This window comes from Polypterus senegalus, chromosome 12, assembly GCF_016835505.1.
Source record: "Polypterus senegalus isolate Bchr_013 chromosome 12, ASM1683550v1, whole genome shotgun sequence".
Lineage (NCBI taxonomy): Eukaryota > Metazoa > Chordata > Cladistia > Polypteriformes > Polypteridae > Polypterus > Polypterus senegalus.
The window spans coordinates 161740705-161765097 of record NC_053165.1 but is presented as its reverse complement, the minus strand read 5'-3'; the positions used below and the strand labels follow the sequence as shown (position 1 = coordinate 161765097).

Genomic DNA, 24393 nt, shown 5'->3' with positions numbered 1-24393 from the left:
CACAAAGGTAGACAATGATATTTATATATATATATATATAATAGATAGACAGATCAATAGGAAAGGCGCTATAGAATTGATATGCAGTCCTTTATTTGGCCCAGTGGGACATGTAGTTTTTTTATAGAAGTTTAACAAATATTGTAATAAACAAACAACAAGCATATGCAAATAATTACAGAAAAAGAAGAACAATGTCTGTTATGGCTAATGAATGGCAGTCCCAGTGAGGCGCTATAAAGGCATATCACTGTAAGTGTGAAGAAGCCCCCGTGTCATTTCTGGACACACTCCTGCTGTATAATCAAAGGTGGTATGTCAGCGAGACGATGTGCAGCGCCATTCAGTTTTTGCCAACTGATGCTGGCAGGCTAGTCTAGTGCAGTGGTTGAATCCCAGAGACAGCGAGGCTGCAGGGGGCGCCAGTGGTCCTGAGCTGGCTGCTCAATGAACGTACGGCGCAGACTGGTCAGCTCCGGCATGCTGGCAAATTGCCCTGGGAAGCGACTAGCGCCGGTTGTGGCGTTCAACGAATGCATGTCGCTGAAAATACTCAGCCCCTGTGCGCTGGCAAATTGCCCTCATCATCATACCTTATCACGCCACTGCCATATAAGGTATCAGGTAAGAGTGGCGTCATTAGCATCCTTAAGGTCTTCATCGGTACAAGTAGGGCCTCGGGAATATTTATGGAGAATGTGGTCCATTGTCTGGGTGGGCTCACCACAGGGACATTCAGCGCTTGTTGTGAGGCCCCATTGCACTGAGACACGAGTATAGGCAGTTCCGGCGGTTTAAGGGTTAATATGGTACTTCTGTGTATGTGTGCTAATGTTGAGGTGCGACCGTAGACCAACTTACCCTTTGTGGCAGCAACAGGTGCGTCTCCCGCAGGCCAACACAGTTCCCAACAAGCTCGACACTCTTGTCTTTCTCTATTCCTTCCTTTTCTTCCTTCATTCCAACTCTGGCCCTCCGAGTCGTGTCTGCTGGCCCCCTATATAAGGCACCCAGAAGTGTTCCTGGTGTTTCATGACCTACTTCCGGCAGCACCTGTGGGTGTGGCAGAAGAGCTGCCCATGAGGGCTCAGCAGCTGCTGGCAGTGCCCACGAGCCCCAACTGGGCTGTACCAAACTCCAACTCCCATGGAGCCCTAAGCACCACTGAAAATCAGGGGGGCTGCCATCTAGTGTTCTGGGGGAGGTAACGCTCTGGTCATGCTTGCTCCCCCAGTCCTCCCAGTGTGGACGCATCCCTGCCAGGAAAGGGCCCACCACACCCTGAAGAAAACAGGTAAAGGAATGGTAAGTAGAGGAGAATATCACGACAACACAAGTGCCATCTGGTTTCTAATTTGTCTGCCCAAAGGACAGTTTGACGTTGAGCCCACCAGGCAGGTAACATTCACCAAATCGAGTGCGATTTTCTTTCTCTCTCTAACTTTGACTTCAAAGATATTTTAAACATTGTCTGCAAAATATGTGAGCCCCTCCGGAATTCCATGAAAGCATTTCATAAAGCAAAAAAAAAAAATAACAATATTAGAGAAAATTGTTTTCGTGTCTGCGTCTTCATCTGGCAGGAATTAGCAGGCCCAGAAGCAGATTGGCGCTGATGAGCAGTAATAATGCGCCTTCGCTGGTCTTCCAGCAGGTTTGGACGACGGCCGTCCCTCCTGGACCCCCTTTGCGCCCCCCCCCTCCATCTTTTCTTGGCTCAACTGAGTTGTGTTTCCGCCAGGCTTTTCTGTTTTATTCAATTTTCTGTGGTCCTTGAAATAATATGCTATAAATATTGTTGATTTTCTCTTTGTTTCCTTCTTTATATTGTTTGATTGAACTCATATTTTGATTATCGAGAGTTTGATATTTTTAAATCATGTTAGTTTTGCACTTCTGGTCCGATTCCTTTTGTCTTGCATGTGGAGCCCGAGGAGGCGGGGCCACCTGCTGATGCTACAAGCCCCGCCCAGTAAGTAATTAAGGACAGGCTGAAGTTGTCTGCCTGTTGGGCCTCCTGATGTTGATTTTGTGAATCTTTCTTTGTCAGAATTCCTGGCTTTGGCCCCCCGCTTTGCTTGTAAAGTGGTGTTTTGGGGGGTGCTGCTCTTTCAGTTTTGGCCCCCTTTCCTGCCTTGTCTTTTGTGATTCTCTTTATGAATTATTAAAATTGTACAAGAACTTTTCTTGTACATTTCTGGTTTCCCTATTGTCTGTTTGGGACATTTTGAAACTTTCACGTTGAGCCTTCGCCCCATTGCCATCTGAGTTTGGTGGCTCTGAGGCTTGTTCTGTAGAGCCAGTCCTACATTTACATTTATTTGCTTTGCCGACACTTTTATCCAAAGTAACTTACAAATGAGGATGACATAATCGAGTAACATCAATTTGGCAGGACAGGTCGCAAATCAGATTAGCATCAGTGAAGAGCTATAGAGTTAGCATAGCAAAAAATGATCAATTAGATAGATAGATAGATAGATAGATAGATAGATAGATAGATAGATAGATAGATAGATAGAGTGAAAGGCACTATACAATAGATAGATAGATAGATAGATAGAGTGAAAGGCACTATACAATAGATAGATAGATAGATAGATAGATAGATAGATAGATAGATACAGTGGTGTGAAAAACTATTTGCCCCCTTCCTGATTTCTTATTCTTTGGCATGTTTGTCACACAAAATGTTTCTGATCATCAAACACATTTAACCATTAGTCAAATATAACACAAGTAAACACAAAATGCAGTTTTTAAATGATGGTTTTATTATTTAGGGAGAAAAATCCAAACCTACATGGCCCTGTGTGAAAAGTAATTGCCCCTGAACCTAATAACTGGTTGGGCCACCCTTAGCAGCAATAACTGCAATCAAGCGTTTGCGATAACTTGCAATGAGTCTTTAGGCGCTCTGGAGGAATTTTGGCCCACTCATCTTTGCAGAATTGTTGTAATTCAGCTTTATTTGAAGGTTTTCTAGCATGAAGCGCCTTTTTAAGGTCATGCCATAGCATCTCAATTGGATTCAGGTCAGGACTTTGACTAGGCCACTCCAAAGTCTTCATTTGGTTTTTCTTCAGCCATTCAGAGGTGGATTTGCTGGTGTGTTTTGGGTCATTGTCCTGTTGCAGCACCCAAGATCGCTTCAGCTTGAGTTGACGAACAGATGGCGGACATTCTCCTTCACGATTTTTGGTAGACAGTAGAATTCATGGTTCCATCTATCACAGCAAGCCTTCCAGGTCCTGAAGCAGCAAAACAACCCCAGACCATCACACTACCACCACCATATTTTACTGTTGGTATGATGTTCTTTTCTGAAATGCTGTGTTCCTTTTACGCCAGATGTAACGGGACATTTGCCTTCCAAAAACTTCAACTTTTGTCTCATCAGTCCACAAGGTATTTTCCCAAAAGTCTTGACAATCATTGAGATGTTTCTTAGCAAAATTGAGACGAGCCCTAATGTTCTTTTGCTTAACAGTGGTTTGCGCCTTGGAAATCTGCCATGCAGGCCGTTTTGCCCAGTCTCTTTCTTATGGTGGAGTCGTGAACACTGACCTTAATTGAGGCAAGTGAGGCCTGCAGTTCTTCAGACGTTGTCCTGGGGTTTTTGTGACCTCTCGGATGAGTCGTCTCTGTGCTCTTGGGGTAATTTTGGTCGGCCGGCCACTCCTGGGAAGGTTCACCACTGTTCCATGTTTTTGCCATTTGTGGATAATGGCTCTCACTGTGGTTTGCTGGAGTCCCAAAGCTTTAGAAATGGCTTTATAACCTTTACCAGACTGATAGATCTCAATGACTTCTGTTCTCATTTGTTCCTGAATTTCTTTGGATCTTGGCATGATGTCTAGCTTTTGAGGTGCTTTTGGTCTACTTCTCTGTGTCAGGCAGCTCCTATTTAAGTGATTTCTTGATTGAAAAGGTGTGGCAGTAATCAGGAAATTGAACTCAGGTGTGATACACCACAGTTAGGTGATTTTTGAACAAGGGGGCAATTACTTTTTCACACAGGGCCATGTAGGTTTGGATTTTTTTCTCCCTAAATAATAAAAACCATAATTTAAAAACTGCATTTTGTGTTTACTTGTGTTATATTTGACTAATGGTTAAATGTGTTTGATGATCAGAAACATTTTGTGTGACAAACATGCAAAAGAATAAGAAATCAGCAAGGGGCAAATAGTTTTCACACCACTGTAGATAGATAGATAGATAGATAGATAGATAGATAGATAGATAGATAGGATGAAAGGCACTATATAACAGATAGATAGATAGATAGATAGATAGATAGATAGATAGATAGATAGATAGATAGATAGATAGATAGATAGATAGATAGATAGATAGATAGAGTGAAAGGCACTATACAATAGATAGATAGATAGATAGATAGATAGATAGATAGATAGATAGATAGATAGATAGATAGATAGATAGATAGATAGATAGATAGATAGATAGATAGATAGATAGATAGATAGATAGTGTGGTGTATGGCCGGCTTGTCACCATGGCCAATACCCCCAGGCCGCCAGATGGAGCTCTTCTTGCAGCATGGAGGTGCCCCGGAGGCCAGCAGGGAATCATAGACCACGGATATTTCCCTTACAAACCTGCTGGATACCCCAGGGGCCAACAGAGGAAGCTGCAGGGAGGACTAGAGAGTCACATGTGCCCTATAACCCGGAAGTGCGTCATAGGCAGAGCGACAGCAGAAGTGACGTACTTCGGATGAAAAAAGGACATCTGACCCGAAGTGGTAAGGATCACATGAAATGGGGATTGGAACAATTCCGGTCATAAAAAGACTGTGACAGCTCCCAGACGGTGAGCTGAGCTGATGGTAGGAGGCCAACACGTCTGGGAGTGGTGGAGAGTTTATTGTTATTGTATTGGTTTATTATATGAGTATTGTGGAGGAGAGGGTGTTTTGTGCACTGTGTGATATAAATAAAGTCAACTTTTGGACTTTTACTTGGTTTCCTACAAGGGTTCATATCTGTCACAATAGATAGATAGAAATGTAGAGTAGTTGGCAAGATAGATAGATAGATAGATAGATAGATAGATAGATAGATAGATAGATAGAATGACAGGCACTTCCAAGGAGCATAAAACATCATTTACAGCCCAAATTCTCTAAATATATCTAATTGATTAATAAGTTTAAAATATTCAAATTCGATTCTCAATCTTCTTTGAAGGAGGACCTTAAACATTAACAGAGCATCAGTAGTTTTCTGATCTTTATCTCTATTTCTTCTCGTTTTTAACGTTGCCATCTTGGCCTGGCCTAACAAAAAATTGCCAAGTAAACATTGTCTTTTACAAAGTTTTGACACAGACATTCCAAAAATATAAATGAGGTTATTAAATATAATTCCCAAATCCTTGAACAATAAATCAAGAAAATGCAGCAGTGGTTGTAATCTGGTACAATACAGAAATAAATGATAAATTGTTTCTTTCTGAAGGCAGAATGGACACTGATCTGTTGTGCTGGCACCAATGGTTTTTAAAAATGAATTGGTGGCTATTGCTCCATGTAGGATCCTCCACTGCAGGTCCCCAACTCTTTTCTCAATTGGCGGTTTATATAAAGTCCTCCATGCTGGAGATGTCGTGTCATGCAGACACAGAGTGTTCCTCCACAGGGTATCAGTCATGTCTTTCAAATACATAAAATGGGACACTTTAAGACACCAGTCATACAATTCTTTTTTTGACAAATTTTGGAACGAAATTCCATTTATGTGATTAATTGTTAAAATGGAGTTATTAGAACTGATAAAATCTTTTACATTTGGTTTAATTGTAATGATACATTCAGGAGGTTCTGCCTCTTTATAAGATCTCCAGAGATATAATCCTCACACAGAGGACCTGCACCCAATTGCACTAAAGAGACTTTAAGTTTGTTGATTATCGACCCCCCAAGACGGACAGACCTAATCCCGAGCTCATGTGCCACAGCTGCCCCAGACTTCCACTGGTTGCTGACGGATCAATAAAGTTGGGTACTTTGGTAAAGCCTTTGTTCATTAGCAGTGAGTTTAAACTAACCGAGTCAAACTCCAAGACTGGATTCCATATTACCGGTTCTTCAAGTAACCAGAAGACTGACTCCACATTAATTCCCACTCTGTTTGTTTTGGTGTGCCAAATCAATAACATGTTGCGTAAAAGGTGGGCAGCACAGATAGCCAATCGCTTGATATCAATGAAAAGGAGTTGCAATCAAAATTGAGATTTCCGACCCTGTGAAAAAAAGCGAATGCTAAACTCCTCCACAGTAAAGGCTGAGGGGCATACAAGAGACGTTGTAAATCTGTCAGCCTAAAAGCTTCAATTCTACTCAGAATGTCCACCAAGCCCTGACCACCTTCATCCACAGGCAGATGTATCACACTGCGTTTAACCCAATGAAGTTTATCCCAAAAAATCTAGTAATATCCCTGAATTTCTTTTAAAAGCCAAAACGGAGGATCTGCACACCTAAATTTATGCCAAAGCATTGAAGCAATTAAATTATTAATAATTAGCACCCTACCCCGAAAAGAGAGCTTGGCGACCACCCATTTCCATTTCTTCAGTCTCCCCTGAATTTGATCAATTAAGCCCTCCCAGTTATCAGCTGTGGCTCCAGACTTCCCAATGTAAATTCCCAGATGTTTAAATACCTTAGAGTTCCATGTTAGACCACTTGGGAGGTTTGGGGGAGGACAGTCCCAGTTGCCCATCAGAAAGGCATTACATTTGGACCAGTTGACCCTGGCAGATGACACCGTTTGAAACACCTGTAAACAGTCCTGCAGCAGGACAACATCATCAGGTTCAGTGATGACAACTGTGACATCGTCAGCATATGCCACCACCTTAAAAGATGCAGTGGGACACACAGGCAATGACAGGCCGTGAAGACATTGGCGAAGTCTGTGGAGCAGGGGCTCTATGGACAGCGAGTATAGCATACCGGAGAGTGCACACCCCTGACGAATGCCCTTGTAACAGAAAATGGGGCTCCCAACCCTCCATTAATTTTTAAAACACTAAACACATTCGTGTACATTAATTTAATATATCCTAGAAAGGTCTCACCAAAACCAAACCTCTTTAGAACTGTAAATAAATACTGGTGGTCTACCCGGTCAAAGGCCTTCTCTTGATCCAGTGAGATGAGACCCGCTTAAAACCAAAAATCTCAGAGGCAGATACCAAATCCCGCACAAAGAAAATGTTATCAAAAATACATCGTTCAGGGACACAGTATGACTGATCAAGGCCACCAAGCAGTTCATGACAGTCCTCAGACGAAGAGCCAGCGCTTTAGAAAAGATTTTATAGTCTGAGCAGAGCAGGCTGACCGGTCGCCAGTTTTTTATGTTGCAGAGATCCCCTTTTTTAGGTAAAAGAGTCAAAACTGCTCTCCGACAACTCACAGGAAGTTCTTTATCCCTGATGCTCTCCACAAACACAGTCAGGAAGTCCTTACCCATGATATCCCAAAAGGACTTGTAGAATTCGACGGGAAGTCCATCGATCCCAGGGGCTTTGTTCTGATTTAAACTCCCAAGAGCTCTAGTGAGCTCCTCCAGTGATAGTGGCAGGTCGAGCTCTTCCTTGGTGGATGGAGTCAGCTGTGGTAGGTCATTAAAGAAAATTTCTGTGTTTGAAGACAAGTCCACTGTTTCTGCAGAGAATAAGTCTTTGTAAAATTTAAGGCAAATTCCGGATCTCCTCGGTCTCCGTCATTTCAGTCCCATCTGCAGTTTTCAGACAGTGAATGATTTTTGCCTGAGCAACCTTCTTCTCCAATGAAAAGAAAAACTGCGTAGGGGCGTCTATTTGGGAAATATTCTGGAATCTCCCCCTGACAATGGCGCTTCACCTGTTCATCCAGCAGGGACCTCAGAGAATCTTTTTTGTCTTTTAGAGACTCAAGCAAATTGGCATTAAAACCGGTTTCCAGTTTGGTTTGAATTATCCCAATGTCCTCTTCCAGTTCTTTAATGGCCATGGTGACCTTTCTAGAAGAATGTTCAGAATAAAACTGGCAAAAGAGTTTAATTTGGACCTTGGAGACGTCCCACCATTGCTTCAGAGATGAGAATTCATTTTGCTGAGTCTCCATTTGTCCCAAAAGAGACGAAAGTGTTGAAGAAATAGAGAGTCTTTAAGAAGTTTAGTATTAAAGTGCCAGAATGATTTAAAATTACGCTCAGACCCCAAAGAGAAACGAGTGAGAGCTAAACTATGGTCTGAAAACCCTGTGGGCAGAAGACAAGAGCCCAAAATGAGGTTCAGATTGTGCCGTAACGTATAAATCCTGTCCAGCCTTGCCATGGATAACATGCCACTGGAGGCCTTGAGCCATGTGTACTGTCTCGCTCGGGTTCGACTCTCTCCACACATCCACAAGTTCTTGCTGATGAAGGACCGACTGCAACACCTTGACTGACCCGGGTGAGGCTCAGCTCCATTCCTGTCCATCTCTGCATTTTCAGTGCAATTAAAATCGCCAGCTAAGAACACGCGTCCTCTGAACTGCACTCAGCTAGCACGTCTTTTAACAAAAGAAAAAAGAAATCTCTCTTTGCCTTCATTTGGAGCGTAGACATTTAAGAAAATAATGTTTTTCCCTGAATACGCATAACGACCTTCATGAGACGACCTTTAATTTGCTCAAAACAGTCAATGGACTCCGGGAGAAACGCCTTACTGAAGAGCACTGCCACCCCTGCGCTGGCACTGGAGCCGTGGCTCAGAATCGATGTCCCACTCCAGTCCCTCTGCCACTCCGACTCATTCATTGGGTCAGTATGAGTTTCTTGAAGAAAAGTAACATCTAGTTTTTTCTGTTCCAAATATTGAAAAGTACGGCTCTCTTTAAGGAGTCTCTGCAGCCGTTAACGTTCAAAGAGCCCAAAGAGAAAACAGGCATTAGAAAGAAAAGAAACGGAGCAGCAATGACAAGAAGAACTTTAACTAATGAAAAGAGAGGAGCTGGTGTGGAGCCATTATGTGCTGGAGGTGAGAGACTTTCTAACTTTACTGATAACATTCTTTAAACGATTAAACTCTTTTCTTTCCATTCCCAAAGGAACAGCATTGCGCATAACTCGCTTGGCTGAAACCAAAAAAAGTTCCAGGTCAGGAAAATGTTCTACAACATTCACCTTCCTTTTGCCTTCAAGAAAATCCAGAAAGCTCAGAATGCTTTCAGTGCTGTACTCGTTTTTCCAAGAGTGCCAGTTAAATTGTCACTTGACATACAAGAGTCACTGTCCTCACCACCCTGCTGACTCCCCTCACACTCTGGGCTAATTGTCACCTCTCTGGTACTTAGAAGACGATTCTTTAAAGACACGTCAGCCCCCTCTGTCAGGTTCATTTTGTTACTTCTCTTGGCTCCTACTCCACCGTCTGAGGTTTCTTTCCTCTTTCTGGGGAGTGTCGTCCATTCTTCTTCACATTCATTTCCTCAACAATTCCAGCTTTTTCTTCCCTAACTGCACTGCCTGAATTAGTGCCTGGTTCAGTTTCTGCCACAGCTTTGACATTTAAGAGAGGGCAAGCAGTTTCACTGTGGACTGTGGACTCAGGACTGGCCTCGGTCTGCTCATCCACCTTAGATGGCTCACAGGTAGCAGCGCAGCATTCAGACCTTCAATGTCATCCACCTCAGTTGGTGTCGTTTCAATGACAGGCTGCATAACCTCGGTCTTAGCTTGGCCCTTTTCTTCATCCTGATTTATATTCACAGTAGAGGACTTCAACTCGGCCTCGGCCGATCCATCCACTTCAGGCATTTTTATCTCAGCTTTCTTTATTTCACTCCTTTCAACTGTGGAGCTACAACTGGGTATCTGATTATCAGAACTTCCTACAGTTGAGCTAAGAGTACCTGTGGATACCTCACAGACAACAATCTGCTGATCTTCAGCATCGGAGTCGGAGTCTCAGACTCATCCTCTATATCTGACTCGCTCACTGCATTTGTGTTTCCACCCATAGCATGACTACAATCAGCTCTTTTACAGTCAACTGCTTTGTGCCCTGCACGGCCACATTTAAAACATTTCATTGAATCAGAAGATATAAACACAATATAATCACATCCATCTACTTTGAATTTCAGAGCAACATCTAACTCATTGTAACCTCTGTTGAGGAGCATAAAAACCTGTCTCCTAAATGAGACCACATGTTTTAATTCTGGCTGTTTACACCCCAAAGGAATCATAGTAATGTCAGAAATAATCTCGCCATACCTTCTCAATTCAGTACGTAGCAGTTCATTCTTCAAGAAAGGAGGAATATTAGAGATTATAATCCTCTTTGCAGGAGTTGAAAGCGGCAAAACAGAAATGAGGGTTCCATTAATGACTAGGCCTTCCTGAACCAGTTGGTGAACTAAGGCCTCTTCATTTAGAAATATCACGACAGCCTTATTCATTCTTGAAGCAGAAATAATGTTTTTACATCCAATTATTTTTCCAATTTCAGTAACACACTTCTCTACTGAAACTACTGGATCAACAATCAATTTGATGCCATTTCTTCTGCTAAGTTTTTCGAAGCCATGTGGCAAAAGGCCTGGCTGTATCCCTCGGGACACAGCCATCCTAGCCACTTCTTTTAAAAAAAAACACTAAATAAACTTGAAATAATGACTATATATAAATAACACAGCAAAGAATTAAGAGAAATGACTAGAAAAAAGAAATAGAAAAAAAAGGAAAAAAGAAAAAGCTAAACTCAACTCACTCTCCTGCTAGCACAAAGGCCATTTCCACTCCAGACCAAAGCAATCGACACACAGAGAAACAGCAAGACAAGAGATAGATAGATAGATAGATAGATAGATAGATAGATAGATAGATAGATAGTGAAAGGCACTATACAATAGATAGATAGATAGATAGATAGATAGATAGATAGATAGATAGATAGATAGATAGATAGAAGAAATATAGAGTAGTAGGCAAGATAGATAGATAGATAGATAGATAGATAGATAGATAGATAGATAGATAGATAGATAGATAGATAGATAGATAGATAGATAGATAGATAGATAGATAGATAGATAGTGTGGTGTATGGCCGGCTTGTCACCATGGCCAATACCCCCAGGCCGCCAGATGGAGCTCTTCTTGCAGCATGGAGGTGCCCCGGAGGCCAGCAGGGAATCATAGACCACGGATATTTCCCTTACAAACCTGCTGGATACCCCAGGGGCCAACAGAGGAAGCTGCAGGGAGGACTAGAGAGTCACATGTGCCCTATAACCCGGAAGTGCGTCATAGGCAGAGCGACAGCAGAAGTGACGTACTTCCGGGATGAAGAAAAGGACTTTTTATCTGACCCGGAAGTGGTAAGGATCACATGAAATGGGGATTGGAACACTTCCGGGTCAGGGACTATGAAAAGACTGTGACAGCTCCCAGACGGTGAGCTGAGCTGGATGGTAGGAGGCCAACACGTCTGGGAGTGGTGGAGAGTTTATTGTTATTGTATTGGTTTATTATATGAGTATTGTGGAGGAGAGGGTGCTTTGTGCACTGTGGATAATAAATAAAGTCAACTTTTGGACTTTTACTTGGTTTCTGGTGTCTTGGACAAGGGTTCGAGGGAGCAAGAGCGCCCCCTATCTGTCACAATAGATAGATAGAAATGTAGAGTAGTTGGCAAGATAGATAGATAGATAGATAGATAGATAGAATGACAGGCACTATATGATAGATAGATAGATAGATAGATACTTTATTAATCCCAAGGGGAAATTCCCATACTCCAGCATCGGTATACTGATACAAACAATATTAAATATCAGAGTGATAACAATGCAGGTATAACAGACAATAACTTTGTATAATATTAACGTTTACCCCCCAAGTCTCATAGTGTGGGGTCTCCTCAGTCTGTCAGTGGAGCAGGATGGTGACAGCAGTCTGTCTCTGAAGCTGCTCCTCTGTCTGGAGATGATCCTGTTCAGTGGATTCTCCATGATTGACAGGAGTCTGCTCAGCGCCCGTTGCTCTGCCACGGATATCAAACTGCCCAGCTCCGTGCCTACCATAGAGCCTGCCTTCCTCACCAGTTTGTCCCTCTTCTTTATGCTGCCTCCCCAGCACACCACCGTGTAGAAGAGGGCGCTCTCCACAACCGTCTGATAGAACATCGTATATCATACACACATATTCCCAACACGTTCCCCCGTCACATTTATAATAACTTTGGTTTAAGTCTATAATCCAAACGGCCTGGGAAGTCCGCCGATAACACCAACGAACAAGTCAAAAGAGGTTCCGCTGACTCGTTATACTGAATATCTATCTGTAAACGAAGCGATCTCACCGGCCTGGCGACGACTCTTTTGTTGAAAGTTGAAGCCCGTCACACCCGGGTGTATTGGCGTTAACGATCGTCCATTACAGACGCCCGTATCAAAAATGCAAGGGAAAGCCGTGTGCCCCGAAGATCCTTGTTGTTTAGTCTGCACTCCTTTTCCGTGCGCCCAGCCGTCCTTATTACGGTGTCTTATTTGCTGTACCGCTTAGCTTCCTGATTACATTCGCCTTCCCAGCTCTTTTCTTTAAACAAACTTTCTTCTCTCTTTTCAACTACGCACCTCCTTGCCTTTTTAAAATCGGCCCCCCTTACATCTCATCAAAGCTCGTTTTGGCAAGGACCCGCTGGCGTGGTTTGGCCCCCTGCTCCCATTAAAGAGATAATCACTTAAGAGGATATTCCTTACTAAAGGGAGCAAGCGGCACAAACAGTTAAAAGCACACAAAACATGTGACAACCGTTACACTTATATAATACCAGCTGAGGTAGGGTACTTGGTAGACAGTGACTCTTGTTACGGTCCAGGGGCAGGGGCAAGGGGTGTTAGTGGACAGTCCAGCATCCTGACAGCTTGGTGGATGAAGCTGTTTGACAGTCTTGTGGAGCGGAGGGGAGGAGGGAGTGAAAGGGGTGGGAGGAGTCAGTCTACGGGTGAGGCGGGTGAGGAAGACGTCCTTGAGGGCGGGCAGTGGGGCACCAATGATCTTACTGGGCGCATCCACTATGCATTGCAGGCACTTCCATACCACACAGGGATGCAGCTGGTGAGGATGCTCTCGATGGTGCCCCCCGGTAGAAAGAGCACATGATGGTGGGGGGGACTTGTGCTCTCCTCAGTTTGTGTAGAAAGTAGGGGCGGGTTTGAGCTTTCTTGGCCGTTCATGTGGTGTTATCTGACCAGGTGAGGTCCTCTGAGATGAACTTGGTGCTTCTCACCCTTTCCACAGCTACACCATCGATGGTCAGTGGGGGGTGCTGTGGATGACCTCTCCTGAAATCCCACGTTCAGAAAGAGATTGTTGTCTTTCCACCACTGGGCCAGTTGGCTCACCTCGTCATTGTTGGTGATGAGGCCACCCACGGTTGTATCGTCCGCAAACTTGATGTGATTGGACCTGTCGATTGGTACACAGTCGTGGGTCAGTTTCCTAATATCCGTAGAAAACTGCTGGTTTGCTTTGGCATCATTTACTATAAGAATTCTTTAAAACACGCAGAGACATTGAGCGCCCCTGAAACGCAGGCATGAATACTAAAATACAAACCTGTTCATCATCCAGGGTGCTGACCAAAGCTCTCCGGTGGGCTACAGTGCTGATCCATTTTACTTTTTCCTCAGATGGTGAAATGAGCGAAGGAGAGTTTCTGGAAATCACGGGCATCACCAGATACCAGGCGGACGAATACGAATGTGTCACAGAAAACGGACCCTCCAACATAGACGTGCGCAAAGTCCAAGTCACCGTCAACTGTGAGTAGATGGACGTCTCCGTCTCCCCCGGTATGACTGCGGCATTTATAGAACATTTGGGGTTTGGATTTATTTTTTATTTAATGGACAATCTTTTTTTTTTTTTTTTTAAATATTGTGATAGAAACCGGGGGGTCAGCCTGCCCAACCCCAACACGAACACACAAAGAGTCCCGGGTTCAAATAAAGGATTTTGTTTTTAACCAGATTTCCTGAAAACTAACAAAAAGCACAGATTTCTCTCTGTCTCCCCACAATTCCTCTCTTCTTCTCAGCACCGCACTGCCCTCCTCCAGGTGAGTGTTACTTCACGTCCTCCCAGCTCCGGGTGACCTGGGCGAGGGAGTGCAGTCCCTTTTATTAAGGACCCGGGAGCACTTCTGGTGCCAGAGCCACGCACTGCCCGATGGCACAACTCCCATTTTGGGGAGCGCATCTCCCAACAGCTCCCCCTTGTGGCACCCATGGGCCCCAGCAGGGCTGTATTGCCGGACTTCATCTCCCAGCATTCCCTACTGGGTACAGATACAGAGGGCTGCTGCTCTCCACGGGCTGTCACTTCTGGGTCTGGCTTCTTCCTTTCTCTTGGTCGGGTTGCCCATCTGCCTGTTCGGAGTCTCCCGTCCGGGTAAGGAACCATCCACGTCTCTGGTTGGGATGCCCGTCCAACCCGAGGGGCATTTACAATATTTACAGTTGCAAGAAAATGTAAACCTTTGGAACTCCCCAGATTGCTGCACTCATAATTAAAAAAATGGGGTCCGATGTTCATCTTGTGGGAATGACAGCAAACAAACAGCCAATGAAAGTTTGGGATGCCAACAGGGGTGTCTCTTTTATTGTCCGCGGACAAATGGGTAAGGAACCATCCCCGTCTCTGGTCGGGAAGCCCATCCAACCCGTGGGGCATTGACAGTTTTTAAACAAAATCGTAGCAATGTGGACTTAACCTTAGGCCCCCAGGCCTTAACTCGGGCCCAGCCGTCTGCCTTTGGCTCACACCGCATGACACTCTTTCATGTGATCACAGTGGGGTGGGCACTACACAGTCAAGTGAAGGAGGGGTTCACACACAAAAGGTTCTCGCCACCCCAGAAAACATCTGATTCCAATCTGCTCCCACTTAAGAAGCTCCACTGACAGATGCACGCAACAATCTGGGGATTTTGTCACTGATGCCAAAATTCTGTCTGCAATTTAGGACGAGCCTGGCACAAGTGACATTCTGTGTGGTTAAAAGAAGTGACTTGACGTCAGTCAATAGGTTTGCACATTCAAACTGTGCCATGGGCCCCTAATTAAACAGAAGAAGACAATAAGAGTAGATGTTTGTGCAGCACAGGCGACACAGGGGGCAGTGGCCCAGTGGCACAGCAGTTCGTGTGCTGCCAAGGGTTCAAATCTTGCAGCCCTCTAAAGTTCAACTCAAACATTTAAGAGGTTGTCTAAGAGCTGTCGTTTTGTGCCCTTTTTTCTTCAGATCCTCCAGTGATCACAGATGGGAAGAACATGCCCGCCCAAGTGGGTAAGACCGCCTTGTTGCGCTGTGAGGCAATGTCAGTGCCAGCTGCCAGCTTTGAGTGGTACAAAGATGACAAAAGGTAATAGACACAGTTGGGTTGTTTTTGGTGGGATAGTGGGGGGGGGTAGGGGCGGGGATGGCGCATATCACCCAAAAGTCAGCCCATCCAAGGAACTTCAGACATGCGCTCATTTCATGGCCGGCTTGATCCTTAACTCCCAGACCGATGGGGTGGCATTCAGGGGGCAGAGCCAAGGTATTAAAAATGCAAGCCCTGCCGTTGTGCCTCATAATATTACAGGAATGAAAAACTCACTCGGCCTTTCGTTAATAATGTTATTGTCAAGAGTGGCATTTGGAGCCATGAGCTGAAGTTGTAAATTTACTAAGAGCCCCCCCCCAGATGTTATTTTATTATCTTCTACCATCTTTACCCACCTGATAAGGTTTCCAAGGCCACAGTCATGAATTACCATTCAAATGTCAGCTCAGGCGAGTCCAGCATTGCACTGAATATGAAAAGCGCGGCTGGCCCATCGGGTAGCACTGCTGGCTCCCGGCTGGCAGCCTAAAATGGGGGGACTTGCATGTGGCCGTCATATAAATGGCCGGTGGGAGTCTATAGATGTGGAGGCCGTCTGTGTCTGGGTTTGCACCAACGTCTCCAGCTTTGACTCACAGGTCACATCACACTCAATGCCCACGGCATCACATTCAGATTCGGGCCTCCCCTGCTGCCATTGTCATGTGAAAGGATTACATGGGCATGAAAGCGGGTGGGTCGATGACCCTTATGAAGGAATACATACTGCTGAATAAGTCACAGGTCTTTATGTATTTTTCACAAGTCCGTTGTTTGTTTACTGCGATGGAGTAGCGCCCTGTGTTAACGCTGCTGGGTTCAGTCCCTGGCGTGGTCACTGTCCTTGGGGGGTCTGCATGTTCACCCCGTGTCTGTTATTCTCTTCCTACTCCTCCTCTCCAAGCTGGTACACCGTGAATGTGCCCTGTGATAGACTGGCACTGTCTTAAGGGCTGGTTCTTGCCTTTTGCCATATGCTCCAGAGATGGGTACTCCTCCATATGACCCCTTAGTGTAGGGGTGTCCAACTCCGGTCCTGGTGGGCTGCAGTGGCTGCAGGTTTCATTCTCACCATCTTCTTAATCAGTGAGCTGTCTTTGCTGCTGATTCACTTGTTTTGCCTTTGTTTTAATTGACGTCACACGGACCCCCTTAGTTGTTTCTTTTTCCTTAATGAGCAGCCAAGCCAAAATGATACACAAGACGAGCCGCCACATGACCAGCTCACCTGAAAATTAAGAAAGGTGAAGGTCTCAGTCATGTGGGGCTTCTCAGGTCACCCAAACAGCTTGACGGTGGTCTTAGAAAAAACAGAAAATCGACAGTCAGATGTGGCAGAACGAGAGCAGCGACAAGTCCTGATATTCAATAACGGCTTTAATTAACAGCAAGAATCGGCTTCTCATTAAGGAATTGGTTGGAGTGAAACTGGCTGGAGTTTGACGTTCATCTGTCAGCTTGTTTCACGTCTCATTTCTGTTTGGCTGCCATTTATTGAAGAAATGAATCGATTGAGAGGACTGGATCCTTAAAAACAGGGCTATGAAAATGAAGGGAAAAGAATTAATTAGCAGTGAAAACTGATTAGGAGAAGGGTGAGAATGAAAACCTGCAGCCACTGCAGTCCACCATGACCAGATTTGGACACCCCTGCTTTAGTGGAAAAAGCAGTTTTACAAAATAAATGGCTGGATGGATACACACAGTTCACGTCCTTAGAAGTAGGCTTGGCATCCGGGGTCGGTTTGCCTTTGACTGCCACCCAAACCACAAGGCATGAGACCCTTCCAGCTCATCTTGAAGGCGGTGGTAGTCTCATGTGGATCACTCAGGTGGGCTCAAAAGCAGCCAGTCAAGGTGGCTTAGGCCTATGATTAGGGTGCCACCTGCAGGCCTACCAGTGGAGATGTTTCAGGCATGTCCAAAAGAGAAGAGTCCTCAGGGTGAGGGCCCAGGGCATGCTGGAGAGGTTGTATCTCCCATCTTTCCTGGGAATGCCTCGGTATCCCATGCAGGAGTTGGAGAGTAAAGGGGCATCTGGGCATCTTTACTTAGACTGCTGCCCGTGTGACCACAGCCAAGTAAGCAGCTGAACATGGAATGGATGGATTTAGAGTAACAACCTACAGTCGTGCCAGAAGTTTCGAGAATGGCACCAGTGCTGGTTTGCTGCCTCAGTGCTTTTAGATCTTCTTGTCAGATGTTTCTCTGGGATACTGAAGTGGAATGACAAGCAGTTCAGAAGTTTCAAAGGCTTTTACTGACAATGACATGAAGTTTATGTGGCGCAGAGTCCATATCTGCAGTGTTGGCCCTTCTTTCTTTTTCAAGACCTCTGCGATTTGCCCTGACAGGCTGGCAATCAACTTCTGGGCCCAATCCCGACTGATGGCAGAATCAATGCTTGGAGTTTGTCAGAATTGGTGGGTTTTCGTTTGACCACAAGTTCTCAATGGAGAGTTTCCTGGCCATGGACCCCAAATGTCGATGTTTTGTTCCCTGAGCCACTCAGTTGTCACTTTGGCCTTCGGGCCCGGTGCTCCATCATGTTGGTCACCAAACTGTTGTTGTATGGTTGGCAGAGGTTGCTCTCCGAGGGTGTTTTGGTGCCATTCTCTATTCATGGCTGTGTGAGTGAGTGAGCCCTGCACTCCCTTGGCTGACATGAATGGTCTCAGGATGCTTTACTGTTGGCCTGGCACAGGACTGATGGTAGTGCCGCTCACCTTTTCTTTTTTTCCCAGATGCCCCAAACAGTCGTAAAGGGGATTCATCAGAGAAAATGACTTTACCCAGCAGTCCTCAGCAGTCCAATCCCAGAATATCAGTCTGTCCCTGATGGCTACTTTGCTTCCCTCCTTGACCCCCACCAGGCCATCCTCCAAAGGTCTTCACCTCACTCCCACCCGCCTGCCCAATTCATTCCTGACCAAGCGCTGCACTGGTGGTGCCCCCTGACCCCGAGCAACAAATAAAGAATGGTGTGACGATGCGGGTTCGACTCCATGCTCCCATTGCTGTTCGGGAGCCCTTGAACCCAACACCGTCGATAGCTATAACCGAGGTGAGCTAGACAGTGGAGGCAACAACTGAGCAAGGGGATGGTTCAAATGTGCAAAAGTGCTTTTATTTAAAAAGCAATCAAAAAACAATGTGTTCAATAAATAGTGCAGTAATTCAAAGTCTTTCAATCATTAAATAAATTATCCATTAAAAGAAAAACGTGGAGGTTAAAAATGCTACAAAAAAAACAATCCTTTAAAAGCGAGGTTAAAACATCAAACAGGAAGCAGTTTTTAAAACCAACAACAATGCCAAGCTCGGTGCTTTTTTCGGTTAGCGTCTCACCTGCTTATCCCGCTTGGGCTTAGCAGCAGGCGAGACGCACTCCGCAGCTGCCCTTTTCTCCTTCACACGAGACTGGAGACCTCCCGATCCCTGGCTTCGGTCTGGCACTCATCCCAGTCCCGAGACTTGGTTTACATCCAACGGCCAGGACGCTCACGTTGGGTAATCCACAACCAAGCCTCCCGACTCCCGCTGCCTTTCCGGCCTACCACTGCCAGTCGCCTTGCCCTGGTCACTCCCGCTACCTGCTCGCTCAGCAGGGTCAACTTCCAACTCCAACTCCTGGGTGTAGGCCCAACACCCAGGCATCCTCGCAGCTGCCCGCGAGCGCTCGTTCGCTCGCTCACCCATACGCTCTTTGTCTCTCTCTCGCACCGACTTGCTTCCTCGCTTCCTATAACCTCCGTCCTCTTTTCTTTTTTCTCTCGTTCTTTGTGATCTTTCTTTTTCTCTCCGTCCTGCCAACCGACTCGCGCGTCTTCTATATTGCGAGGGGCCATAGCAGCTGCAGCACATTAGCCACGGGAACAATCACGGATGTGGGCAGCCCCTCACCTGTGCACTTGGTGAGAAACGCCCACACCGCAGGTCGCCCCGTGGCTTGCTACGACTACTACGCCCCCTCTTGAAGCCGCGAGCGCGGTGATTATTTATTTAAATGGCCTTTGCTCAGCGAGCTGTGGACCCATAACACCACAAATGGGCCCAAAATATCCTCCGAAAGCAACTCCTGCCAACCATCCAAGAACAGTTTGGTGACCAACATGATGGAGCACCGGGCCACCGAGTGGCTCAGAGAACAAAACATCGACATTTGGGGTCCATGGCCAGGAAACTCCCCATTGAGAACTTGTGGTCAGGAGGCGGGCGGACAAACACAAACCCACCAATTCTGTTCCTGCAATAATGGGCAGCTGCCATCAGTCGGGATTTGACCCAAAAGTTGATTGACCAGCCTGCCAGGGTGAATGGCAGAGGTCTTGAAAAAGAAAGAAGGGCATCACTGCAGATATGGACTCTGCGCCACATAAACTTCATGTCATTGTCAGTAAAAGCCTTTGAAACATCTGAACTGCTTGTCATTCCACGTCAGTCTACCAGAGAAACATCTGACAAGAAGATCTAAAGACACTGAAGCAGCCATCCAGCACTGGTGCCATTCTCCAAACTTCTGGCCACGACTGCAGATTCCGAGTCGTGCCATTGTAAGCTGTTTGTGTTTTTCTGGCTCTTAGGCTTGCTGAACATACCAGCGGTATCAGGATCCAAAACGAGAAGACCCGCTCACTCCTCATGTTCAACAACGTGACATCCCAACACTTTGGAAACTACACCTGCTTTGCCTCCAACAAACTGGGCTCCTACAACTACAGCATGCTTCTCTTCAGTAAGTCTGCACCCGCCTTGTTTAAAATGTTAAGATTTCTTTGTAGGAGATGTGCCATCCCACCATTCAGATGCAGCCGAGAGTGTTGTGCCAACTCCGACTGGACCTGCGGATGAGGTGAGGTTAGACTCGGTGGCAGACTGGCACTGGCATCCCACCCAGAATTGGCTCCAGCACTTAATACCCGCTGGTGCCCCTTGTTCTATCAGCCTCCATTGTAAAGCGCCAATGAGAGCACAATATACAGTATATATATATTTTTTTTTCCAAGTTATTTGACGACACTTAACTTTAGGGCACAATTTCAGGTGGTAAATTCATATCTACCGTGGTTTGTGAAGAAATAACTGATTTGAAAAATAAAAGACGTCCCCTTCAAACAGAGGAAACGTTGTGTTACGGTAAGAGGACCTTCTGAATTAGACGTCAGGCAGGGGTCTGCTGCTCTTCTTCATCGATGAAAACGATCGCAATAAGAACATCAATAAAGAAGGGTTCTGTTTGTCTCTGACCAAGGACTCCTCCATAATCGTAAAGACCCGGTCCTGCCCAGATAGGCACGTTATGAAATTTGGCAAATGACGGCCCGTCAAGCTCGTAATGTCTGTACGTGGTGTTTACTGTATATTGACCCTCGTGTTTCCACAGCCTAGACACCGTTTGGGGGTCCTCATTCCAGTCCCACCCGACATCTTCTTCTTCTTCGCATGGCTAACCCAACTTGATCCTCGGGAGCTTTTTGTTTCACGTGTGTCCTGCTCTTCGTCGGGGCTTTGGGTTCAAAGGTGATTTGTGTAAACTGCAGCTCTCTGCTCCTGCGGGCAAAGCCAAAGAGGGCCTGTTGATTAATACGGAGCGGATCATTCGGTATTCATGTCATGGATCATGAAGAATACAAACTTGATATTCATCAAGGGGAAGCGTCTGATTAATCGTGAATGTGACTTTCACTCTGCCTGCCTGCCTGCCTGCCTGCCTGCGCGTGTCTCCTTTGTCTGATTTGACCAGAAGAGCTCACCCTCTGGCGCACTTCACGGCTCGCTCTCTCGCTCAAAGCCATCTTTCTAAACTCCCTTTCTCTGTCCCTTTGTGTCTCCCTCCCCAGGACCTGGAGCATTAAAGGACGGAGCCACCTTTTCAGTGTCCAGCACCCTCATGATGCCATTGTGGACGGCAATCTTCATCCTGCTCTTGAAGATCTAAGCAGCATCGTTTCAGAAGGCGATCTTAACTACAGAACCCATCACTGTGAACAAAAGATTATGCATTACTTCCAAGAGCCATCACCCATTTCCATTTCTCATTTTCAGCTCTTTCTCTCTTTGCCCTCCAAATTATCAAAAAGAAGATGCTTCCTTCTCCCTCCTCTGTCTGTTACCGTAACAGCACAGTGCAGCCTGCCAGCTTAGCAGTGCCAGTGGTGCGATTAGGCTGCATGGGCATCTCAATCAAGTAGCTGCACATTACCAACCTGCTCGACACGCCGCTAAACTCTCTGGGCACTGACAAAGCAAAAATGACACAAAAACACACAAAGTCCTGTTCATTTGGTCAACTGCACCGCCATTTGTTCAATTCTACTCCGCCCCCATCTCATGCCCCGCCCACTGCTTATGTTGGAACGTGTAGAGCAGCCATGGCAAGAGGGAAACAGCGCGAGAACACCGGGCACCACGAAGGAGGTCGAACAAAGGAACTGGCAACAGCACGGGGACAGTGGGGGGGGGACGGGGGGACGTTCTTCATTCACAGAGCTAAGAACCCATTGAAGCACATAATGTGACATAATGGACGATACGCAAACTCTGCATATGGAGATGTGAGTGTGTGGAAATGCAATATACTCTTACGTATCATAGCTACACTCACAGACACACACACACGTTTATATACTGTACACCTACAGGTCGTGAGTGTGTATATAAAGATAGTATGTCGAAATATTTACTGTACACACACCTTATATATACATACATACTGTACATACATACAGGCATATACAACGTGAGAGCCATCGGACCTGCCATGACATTAATGAGCCATAACCCATGTGACCTGCTGAGCGAGTGACCTCAACAGGTGACAAATTCCAAGAATGCTTCCAGGGGTGGGAGGGCAAACGAGTAAAATAACACGATACGTTAAAGAATACACTTCACTTTAATATGAGCACTACTGATAGACCTTGTGTGTGTGCGTGTGTGTGTGTGTGTGTGTACATTTATATATATTCTGTACAGAGATACGTGTGCAAATTATATATGTGTGTGTACATACATTACAAGTGTATATACAGAATGTATAAATATACACACACACACATACATATATTTTAAATCATCCTAGCTCAGTAGATACAGAACAACATCACAGGAAAGCAAATGTGAAAATAAGTTTTGAGTTTTTTAGTTTTTTATTTTATGTAAATTACTTTAGTCTGCAGCACACATGCCCAGTGAGTCAGCGTGGCACATACACCTGGCAGCAGACCATGGCAGAGGCAGCTGTGCACGAGTGCAGACGTAACACCACTGGAGTATCTGTGAACACACCACACTGAAACAACCGCGACATGAAGCTGGTGTGTCTGCAGACGTGACGGACGGGGCGTGGAGTCAAACACACATTTATCTGAGGTCACCTCAAAGGCTAACTAAGGTATGGACAACATTTTACAGCATCTTGTTTTCCTCTTTACCGAGTTATGATGTTCTGAAATTGTTGCATAGACAGCAGTTGTTGCAAACATATATAATTGTCTATACATGCACTACATATATATATATATATATATGATACATAGATATTGATATTTTAATAAAATATACCCATCCATTTATAAATGATCTTTACCCATTGTTGTACAATTCAAAGTTTAATTGTGTGAAGCCTATCCTGGCAGCATTGGGCACAAGGTAGAAGCCACTGTTGGACTGGGTGACAGTTCATCCCAGGGCTCACACACACACACACACACACACGCTGTATATACAGTAGTTCCTACCAGAGCACTCTACTAATTTCCAGGACACCCAGCCATTTACCAGCTGCCTTCCTACCTTGTGAGTTCCCATGACTACATTTCTCTGAGTTTAGCAGCCCACTACAGACAGGCACCCCACCTTAGAATTATTGTGGATCCATTTTAATACGGTTTGGACCGCGGTGACCTGTGTCATCGATTCTTAGCCTTGGCACAGCCTTGTCAGCTTAACACCCTGTAACATCCAGAAATTCACACACACATATAATATGAATAGTAAATATATGTGTGTGTGTATAGATAGATAGATAATGAAAGGCACTATATAATGATAGATAGATAGATAGATAATGAAAGGCACTATATAATGATAGATAGATAGATAGATAATGAAAGGCACTATATGATAGATAGATAGATAATGAAAGGCGCTATATAATTGATAGATAGATAATGAAAGGCGCTATATAATTGATAGATAGATAATGTTTTATATCAGGGTTAACTTTTTTTATTTGAAACCACACAAAGAAGTCCTCAAAGAACAAAATTCCATCCCATGCCCCATTATGTGCAAAAATAAACCAGAACAAACAAAAATAAATAAGAATAACAACTAGAATATCAAGATTAAACAATAGAAAATCACTAATGTATTGCACAGATAAGTTATTTATTGCACTGCATTGTCTAACTGATCATTGTTTAAGACTGAGATGGCTTATGGGAGAAAACATTTATGAAATCATAGATTTCAGCACTATATCTCATTTATATATAATGTTGTGTTGTGTACCTTGTGCCCACTGCTGCTGTGGCATAACATGGAACATGCGACCCTCACTTGAATTAAGCGGGTGTGAGACTGTTACGCAGTGTTTAATGTCTGATACATATACAAACACATTTTGAACAATATATACTGTATGATCCAAGTCCCCATAACGCCACAATTAGATTGAGTGTGTTCTGTAAATGGATGGTTGGATGGATATACGCAATATGTATGTGCTTGACATATTTTTGTTTAATTTGCAATTTGCTTAATTTTTTTCCATATGTATAACTCTACCTATCTATATACATACTGTATACTGTATATATATATATGTGCATGTGTATGTGTGATCTATCTATCTATCTATCTGTCTGTCTATCTACAGTAGATATATTATATATAGATATAGATAGATTGACAGACAGACAGATAGATAGAGCTATAAAATGAACTGGTA

At 44.8% G+C, this 24393-nt stretch overlaps 1 protein-coding gene across 1 annotated transcript in view; it reads left to right on the top strand.

The window, feature by feature from the left end:
* iglon5 (IgLON family member 5) overlaps positions 1-23484 on the top strand; it is a 387846-nt gene extending 364362 nt beyond the window's left edge. Inside the window, exons 5-8 of the mRNA XM_039770576.1 lie at positions 13705-13836; positions 15317-15437; positions 20024-20175; positions 21281-23484. Of these exons, the coding sequence (XP_039626510.1) occupies positions 13705-13836; positions 15317-15437; positions 20024-20175; positions 21281-21378 (503 nt within the window). The 3' untranslated portion in view covers positions 21379-23484. The remainder of the gene's footprint in view (positions 1-13704; positions 13837-15316; positions 15438-20023; positions 20176-21280) is intronic.
* The last annotated feature ends 909 nt before the right edge of the window (positions 23485-24393 follow it).